The sequence below is a fragment of the Sprattus sprattus genome, assembly GCF_963457725.1.
Source record: "Sprattus sprattus genome assembly, chromosome: 2".
In the NCBI taxonomy this organism is placed as follows: Eukaryota; Metazoa; Chordata; class Actinopteri; order Clupeiformes; family Clupeidae; genus Sprattus; species Sprattus sprattus.
The window spans coordinates 71334071-71343342 of NC_137921.1; the positions used below are offsets into that span (position 1 = coordinate 71334071).

The following is a 9272-nucleotide window of genomic DNA, read 5'->3' on the forward strand; positions in this document are numbered from 1 at the left end:
TAAGCTGGTCATTCTAGCGAGGGGATCTGGGGTTATGTATCCTAATGGGGTAGATATTCTAATGGGGTAGCTATTATACTGGGGGTCCAATATGTAACCCACTGATGGTTAGGGTTAGTGTAGAGTTCTGGATTATGGTTATGAGAAAAAAGTTATTGAAATGTACTGTCCCTTGAAGGTTAGGGTTAGGGTATGAAATCTGATTGGGGTGATGAGAAATTTAGGGTTATTAGAGTTAACTGTTACTGATGGTTAGGGTTAGGGTTAGAGTTCTGGTCGAGGTGATGGTATACTTACATTGACGGTTAGGGTTAGTAGTATTGTTAGGGTTAGGGTTAGGGTTAGGGTTAGGGTTAGGGTTAGGGTTAGGGTTAGGAGTATAGGATGAATGCGTAGAGTCGAACGCGTTCGACTCAATTTTAAAGAGTTTTTTCAACTTTACTCCATGAAGGAAGGGTCGTAGAGAAAAATGGAGGACACACTTCAGATGTGCCTTTCGACGGCAGACACGCCTACGTTGAAATTTTGTAGATCGGACTTACCGTTCAAAAGTTATTCCAAAAATAAGATTTTTTTTTTGCTGTATCTCCGAAACCGGAAGTCTGAGCAAGTTGATTCTTCACTGTCGTCTTCGCCGACCCCAACTTTGGCACTGTGGATCAAGGTTATGAGTCTCTCAGACTTTCACTTCCGGAGTTATAGAGCAAAAGGTGTTTCCCCATTGACTTCAATAGGATTTTTTTTTTTTTTCTAAGTCCAACCCTAGTGGGTTTTTTGAATGCTTCCTGGGAAAAGTTGTCAGAAGCACATTTCAGACCCTGGGGAATCTATTGGACACCCTTTTTTGGTACATTTTTTTTCAAGTCAAATCAACCCAAGTCAAGTCAAGTCAACCCAAGTCAAGTCAACCCAAGTCAAGTCAAGTCAAGTCAAGTCAACCCAAGTCAAGTCAAGTCAAGTCAACCCAAGTCAAGTCAACCCAAGTCAAGTCCAGTCAAGTTATTCCAAGTCAAGGCAAGTCAACCCAAGTCAAGGCAAGTCAACCCAAGTCAAGTAAACCCAAGTCAAGTCAACCCAAGTCAACCATGCTTTGCCCCCATTGACAGGTTATGTTTAGTAGAAGTGTTTGATTCAGGTCATCTTTCATTATGCTAACATCGTGCTAACATGTTCCCCATTGACAGGTTATGGTTAGTAGAAGTGTTTGATTGAGATGATCTTTCTTTTTGAGCATTTTTGAGCATTTTTGGTGTTTTTGACAGGTTTTTTGGTGTTTTTGACGTCACGGCAGAGTCCAGGTGGAGGTTTTATACTAGAGGACCCTTTAAAGTAACTTTTTCCAACTTTCTACGACTTACGGCTGTCATTTAGGTGAAAAGGGGTGAACGGAGTACGCCTTGGACACCCTCTGATCCTTTTTGGGTTTCAAATAGGGATGTGGTTAGAACGAAAGGTCGTAGAGACAAAAGGAGGACATCCGTCAGCATCTCCTTTCGAGGCTGAACACGCCTGAGTTGAAATTTTGTGGATTGGACTTTCCATTCAAAAGATACGGCCAAAATAAGATTTGTTTTGGCTGTATCTCAAAAACTGTAAGTTTGGCAAAGATGAAACCACCTCAGGCGTGTTCAGAGACGACGAATTAAGGCAGGGTAAGGATTTCATTTGAAAATATATGGGACTTTTTTGTGAAAATATATTTAAGTGTTTTCCCTACCTTTTTGTAGGTTTTTTCTGGCTAAAAATTCTAGAGGGCACGTTTCAGGCCATTTTGAATGTTTTGAGACCCATTTCATGTTAGATTTTTGTGATTTTTTTTTTTTTTTTTTTGAAAATTTTACCAAGTCCAACCCTATTTTTTTTTTTTTTGCCAAAAAATGACAGGAGGACGTTTCAAGCCATTTTGAATCTTTTGAGCCCAATTTGATATTTTTCATTTTTTTCAACTTGATTTTGTCAAATATCACCCAGACCAAACCCTCATACTAAACAAAACCCTCGCAGCTCAGGTTATGTTTAGTAAGAGAGTTTGGTCTGGGTGATAGCACGATGTTAGCACGATGTTAGCACGATGCAAGCACGATGCAAGCACGATGCAAGCACGATGCAAGCACGATGCAAGCACGATGCAAGCACGATGCAAGCACGATGTTAGCACGATGTTAGCACGATGCAAGCACGATGTTAGCACGATGGGTTAGGGTTAGGGTTAGGGTTAGGGTTATAACCACGTTGGCACTCGGTGTAGCACTTCTGGAATTTCATGTAGCCCACTTGGAGATATCGGTAGTCTCTTTGGAATTTTTCCACAAAAGCTACTTCACTTCCAAGGTTAGCGAATGCAGTTAGCGCATCAGATGTAATGTCAATGGATGCCTCCAAATCCCGCGCACTTCCAAGTAGAAACTCTGGAATTCCAGTTAAGGACTAAGTGTTCACAGAAATTAACAAAAAAAAATTAGGAGCTACTTTTAGATTTTTGTTGTTTATATTTGTAACTTGTTTCAAAAATTAAGACATTTAACTATTTTTTTTCAGTCTTTGAAAGTTGCTAGTGTGATACCACCAAATGGCCACAAGGGGGCATAAATTCCCCATCAGAAGTTCCCGAATAGCACCAGGCTGCCCTTCCGCAGTATTAACTGTATGTTTTCCCGACTCTAGGTGCTCATTTCCCCGCAAACATTCAGTAAAGGCTCCCTGCCTGGATGTGAGGTAGTACATGTGGAAGTAATGTAATATATATGGCAGTTCAGGTTGCCCTTCTGGAGTATTAACCGGATGTTTACCCGACTTAAGGTGATCATTTCCCCGCACATATTCAGTAAAGGCTCCCTGCCTGGGTGTGAGGTAGTACATGTGGAAGTAATGTAATATATATGGAAGTTCAGGGTACCCTTCCGGAGTATTAACTGGATGTTTACCCGACTTTAGGTGCTCTTTTCCCCGCAGACATTCACTAAAGGGTCTCTGCCTGGGTGTGAGGTAGTACATGTGGAAGTAAGGTAATATATATGGAAGTTCAGGTTTCCCTTCCGGACTATTAACCGGATGTTTACCCGACTTAAGGTGATCATTTCCCCGCAGACTTTCACTAAAGGGTCCCTGCCAGGGTGTGAGGTAGTACATGTGGAAGTAAGGTATTATAAATGGAAGTTCAGGTTTCCCTTCCAGAGTATTAACTGGATGTTTACCCGACTTTATGTGCTTATTTCCCCGCAGACATTCACTACAGGGTCCCTGCCTGGGTCAGATGTAGTACATCTGGAATTAAGGTAATATATGTGGAAGGTCAGGTTTCCCTTCCGGAGTATTAACTGGATGTTTACCCGACTTTAGGTGCTTCTTTCCCCGCAGACATTCACTACAGGGTCCCTGCTTGGGTCAGAGGTAGTACATCTGGAAGTAAGGTAATATATATGGAAGTTCAGGTTTCCCTTCCGGACTATTAACCGAATGTTTACCCGACTTAAGGTGATCATTTCCCCGCAGACATTCACTAAAGGGTCCCTGCCAGGGTGTGAGGTAGTACATGTGGAAGTAAGGTATTATAAATGGAAGTTCAGGTTTCCCTTCCAGAGTATTAACTGGATGTTTACCCGACTTTATGTGCTTATTTCCCCGCAGACATTCACTACAGGGTCCCTGCCTGGGTCAGATGTAGTACATCTGGAATTAAGGTAATATATGTGGAAGGTCAGGTTTCCCTTCCGGAGTATTAACTGGATGTTTACCCGACTTTAGGTGCTTCTTTCCCCGCAGACATTCACTACAGGGTCCCTGCTTGGGTCAGAGGTAGTACATCTGGAAGTAAGGTAATATATGTGGAAGGTCAGGTTGCCCTTCCGGAGTATTAACTGGATATTTACCCGACTTTAGGTGCTCATTTCCCCGCACACTTTCACTAAAGGGTCCCTGCCTGGGTGTGAGGTAGTAAATGTGGAAGATAGGTAATATATATGGAAGTTCAGGTTGCCCTTCTGGAGTATTAACTGGATGTTTACCCGACTTTGGGTGAACCTGAAGTCCACATCATGAGCACCTCATGGAGTGAAACTCTTTGATATTATATTTTGTGTTTTAATACAATTCATTTCATTTTCAAAGATATTTGAAAGACAAACAAAGTAAGTTTTTGTTCTTTTTTTTATTTTCTCATTCAAGTCAAAGTAATTTCTCATTTTAGAGGTCAGTGGTGCTGCTTGTGACACTCACATCGCCTGTGATGGCTAATCTTCTGTGTTTCGGGGGACTTGCATCCTCTCTAATGTCATTTGCGGTGTCTTCTTCCACCATTTCCTCCTTGCACTTGTAGCGGTGGTAGACACTGAAGGTGATCACAGCAAGGACCAGGAGGCTGCTCACTACTGTTCCTGCTACCATGCCAACCATGGAAGGAGGAATAATCTTTAGTTCCAAAAAGCAGCCCTCCATTCCAACCCGGTTCCTGGCAATGCAGCTATAGGTCCCTGAATCCCTCTCTTCTGCTACTGGGATGTGGAGCGTGCCTGCAACAGCATCCAAGCGGGCAGAGGATGGTAGCGTGTAGGGTCCGGTGGTTCTCTGCCAGTTGTAGTCGATGGGGATTGCACCTTCCAGGGCATTGCAGTGCAACACCACATTTCTGCCCACCTCTTCAGTGCCCTTTGTGTGACAACTTGGCTTGGAGGGAGCATGTATCACCCGGAGGATAACCGAAATTCTTTGGATACCAGGGACCTTCTTCACTTGGCACCTGTAAGTCCCAGAATCTGAGGGTGTCAGTAGTAGCAGGTTAATGGAGGCATCTCCTTTCCTTGGATCCATTGAAATGAAGTGGACCCTGCCTTTGAGTGGCACGTAGTAGTTGTCATAGATCTGCCCGGCGGAATACACAATGATTACTGGGTCCTCTGTTAGTCCAGGGTTAGACAGCCGAGTCCACTCAATTTCCAGAGGTCCAAGGTCATCTGGGGCGAGGGTGAATTGGCAGTCCAGTGCTGCGCCTCCTCCAACCGCCTTCTCCACAAGTTTCTTGTTGGTCGAGTTGATCAGGACGCTGCTACATTTGACGGTCAGCAATAGTAATATTTGGAATATTTGCCAGTCCATTGTTGGGTGCCTTTGGATTCATCCCCCTTTTATATGTTTCCACAGGCTTGCAGACAATAATTTGAACCAATTCATTTGCTCCAGTATTTATACCAATAACCAATAGATTTGCAGGATGTAAAAATAGCAAGATGACGTAGGTGAGCTAAGGCTATAAATACTGCCATCTCTCCATTCAAATCCATACACACTGCAAGAATCGTTATGTAGCGGATTGACAAAGCACCGACTAGGACAAGCCAAATCTTGAACCAGACCAAAGAGAAGCTGGAGGAAAAGCGTGAAGCTGGAAAGGAAATCTTGGTGAAGAAATGTCAGGTATGTGGAACTTTTCACTCTGTGTTTAAGTCATTATGTCCAAAAGTTTTACTGTAAAAAATATTAATGAAATTCTATACTACTGTCTGGCTTCACCACAGTAATAGTGCCTGTTCATGTAGCAGTTCCCCCAAATATACCGATTGGCCGCCCAGATGTGGAAGAAATTGGAGGGTCCTGCAGGCAAGTTTAGTTCCTCTTTTCTATACTGATATTGTGCATATTACTAATCAATTTAATTTGCCACTATTTTCACTAAAATTATTCATTCTTCTTGCAGATGCACCTGTGGCAATCCGTGTGACCTATTCACACTGTCTTTGGCGGCAGTCCTGTTCGGCCTGCTGCTAATAATTTATTATATAATATTGGTCATAGTATACCACAATAAAAAATAAAAAAGATTGCTGAAGTTGTCATGTCTTTAATTCACCTTTGCATCCATAAAGCTGGCCAAGGCTATTAACTGTATTAGATGAACATAGTGTAGCTTTCCTGGATGTTTATGTAATTGTTTTGGAACACTGTGTAGCTTTTCTGGAAGTTCATGTAGTTGTTTTGGAACACTGTGTAGCTTTTCTGGAAGTTCATGTAGTTGTTTTGGAATATTGCGTAGCTTTTCTGGAAGTTCATGTAGCAGTTTTGGAACATTGCGTATATTTTCTGTTAGTGGATGTGATTGGCCTATTCAAATTAGGAGGCATAGTCTATTATCTGTTTGAATAGCAAGATGACGTAGGCAAGCTAAGGCTATAAATGCCGCCATCTCTCCATTCAAATCCATACACACTGCAAGAATTGTCATGCGTCATCGGATTGAGAAAGCAGAGACCGGGACAGCCTATTATTGCCATGTGAAGAGAAGCTGGAGGAAGCTGGAGGAAAATCTTGGGTTGTCTCCGGTTAATCTGAATAACCAGCTAGATAACTCCCAGAACATGGAAGAGGTAAGTAGAATTCTTGGAAGTTGATTGTTCCACATTAATTATACATCACAACGTGTTGCAGTTCCTTATCACGTGTCTGCCTATTCTTGCCATGTGAACCAGACCGAAGAGAAGCTGGAGGAAAATCTTGGGTTGTCTCTGGTTAATCCAAATAACCAGCTAGATAACTCCCAGAACATGGAAGAGGTAAGTAGAATTCTTGGAAGTTGATTGTTTCACATTAACTGTACATCACAACGTGTTGCAGTTCCTTATCACGTGTCTGTCTGGACAGGTACACATAACACCTGATGAATTAGAGGACCAAGAGACGTATATTGAACTCAAACCAGTTTTTTTAGAGGATGAACTGGATGAGGAGACCCGGTTCTCTCAGATCATTCCACCTTACCAGGAGCCCAAGTCCAACGTATTCCATACAGTAAGTAGAATTTATGGATGTTGCTTTGTCGGAATTGACCCTATTTTTACAGCGTGCTTTAGTTCCTAATCATTTATATTTTGCACAGGTTGAGAGTGCAGTTACTGACAGCGACTCAGAGATGGATGAACTTGACAACATTCTGAGTAATACAGATTTCTCCAAGCTGCTGCAAAAAAGGAAAAGTCCTCCTCTGCCCCTTACAAGACCTCAAAAGAAAAAGATCCCTGAAAAGAAAAAGATCCCTCAAAAGGCTTGCAGGATTCAGAAAACAAGAGCGGTTAAAAGAAAGAGCAAGAAGGGAGAAGAGGGCGATAATGGGAAGAAAGTTACAGTGACAAAGAAGCTCCACTCTGGCAAACAGCTTACTGCCAAAACGTCTAGAAAGGTAAGGTATGACCTGTGGAGGTAATAATATAATTAATTGATTGAATTCACTTGGGTAACTGCTTAATAATTGACCTCTTAATCTTTACAGCGTGAAAGGAGAAGGTTGTGCTATTCACCAGAATTCCTAGCAATGCTCAGACTGGCCTTCCAATTTGACATCCAGAAAAAGATCATCAGGGTACGGAGTATTCAAAACACCCTTAAAAACAACCCAGCACTTCTTGGAATGTGCAAAAAGATGAATGTATCTGTTGAAAATGTTCGTAACAGACTTCGAATTATGGTTAAGGAACGAGATTGATGTACACATATTTCATTAAAATGTTTGATTGGTGATTGCTGAAGTAGTCATGTCTTTAATTCACCTTTGCATCCATAAATTTGCCCAAAGCTATTAGCTGTATTAGATGAACACTGCGTAGCTTTTCTGGAGGTGAACATAATTGGCCCATTCAAATTAGGAGGCGTGCCAAATCAACTGTATAAATAGCAATAATTGGCACTTCGTCATTCATTTCCACAATTGCGACCATGAAGGTAAGGACATATCTCATCATATCTGCTTATTCTGAAAACGCATGTAGTTCTCTTGGAACGTAGCGTAGCTTTCCTGGATGTTCATGTCATTGTTTTGGAACACTGAGTAGGCTTTCTGGAAGTTCATGTAGTTGATTTGGAATATAACGTAGGTTTTTTGGAAGTTCATGTAGCTGTTTTGGACTATTGTGTAGCTTATCTGGAAGTTCATGTAGTTGTTATGGAATATAATGTAGGGTTTTTTGGAAGTTCACGTAGCTGTTGTGGACTTATGTGTAGCTTATCTGAAAGTTCATGTAGTTGTTTTGAATTATTACGTAGCTTTTTTGGAAGTTCATGTTAATGTTGTGGACTATTGTGTAGCTTTTCTGGAAGTTCATGTAGTTGTTTTGGAACACTGCGTAGCTTTTGTGGTAGTGAACATAATTGGCCCATTCAAATTAGGAGGCGTGCCAAATCAACTGTATAAATAGCAATAATTGGCACTTCGTCATTCATTTCCACAATTGCGACCATGAAGGTAAGGACATATCTCATCATATCTGCTTTTCTGAAAACGCATGTAGTTCTCTTGGAACGTAGCGTAGCTTTCCTGGATGTTCATGTCATTGTTTTGGAACACTGAGTAGGCTTTCTGGAAGTTCATGTAGTTGTTATGGAATATAATGTAGGTTTTTTTTGAAGTTCACGTAGCTGTTGTTGACTTTTGTGTAGCTTATCTGAAAGTTCATGTAGTTGTTTTGAATTATTACGTAGCTTTTTTGGAAGTTCATGTTAATGTTGTGGACTATTGTGTAGCTTTTCTGGAAGTTCATGTAGTTATTTTGGAACACTGCGTAGCTTTTGTGGTAGTGAACATAATGGGCCCATTCAAATTAGGAGGCATGCTAAATCTTCTGTATAGATAGCAAGGTTTGGCACTTCGTCATTCATTTCCACAATTGCGACCATGAAGGTATGGACATATCTCATTATATCTGCTTTTCTGAAAACGCATGTAGTTCTCTTGGAACGTAGTGTAGCTTTCCTGGATGATCATGTCATTGTTTTGGAACACTGTGTAGGCTTTCTGGAAGTTCATGTAGTTGTTATGGAATATAATGTAGGGTTTTTTGGAAGTTCATGTCATTGTTTTGGAACACTGTGTAGGCTTTCTGGAAGTTCATGTAGTTGTTATGGAATATAATGTAGGTTTTTTTGGAAGTTCATGTCATTGTTTTGGAACACTGTTTTGGCTTTCTGGAAGTTCATGTAGTTGTTATGGAATATAATGTAGTTTTTTTGGAAGTTCATGTCATTGTTTTGGAGCACTGTGTAGACTTTCTGGAAGTTCATGTAGTTGTTATGGAATATTATGCAGTTTTTTTGGAAGTTCATGTCATTGTTTTGGAACACTATTTTGGCTTTCTGGAAGTTCATGTAGTTGTTATGGAATATAATGTAGTTTTTTTTGGAATAACAGGATAAAAAGACTTGTCCGAAGTGCCAGGGTGAATTTGCCAACCTGGCGCGTCACCTGCGGCACACGCACGGGATGAGAGACAAGAGAGAGAGGAGCCTGACCGTTG

The 9272-nt window shown here is 41.3% G+C and overlaps 1 protein-coding gene across 1 annotated transcript; it reads right to left on the minus strand.

Annotated features, from left to right (window-relative positions):
* Window positions 1-4182: 4182 nt before the first annotated feature.
* LOC308382878 (coxsackievirus and adenovirus receptor homolog) lies at window positions 4183-5091 on the minus strand (the record flags this gene model as incomplete). The annotated part of the gene is made up of 1 exon (XM_080860399.1): window positions 4183-5091. One exon carries the CDS (start codon window positions 5089-5091, stop codon window positions 4183-4185), a length of 909 nt encoding a protein of 302 aa, XP_080716525.1.
* Window positions 5092-9272: the final 4181 nt, after the last annotated feature.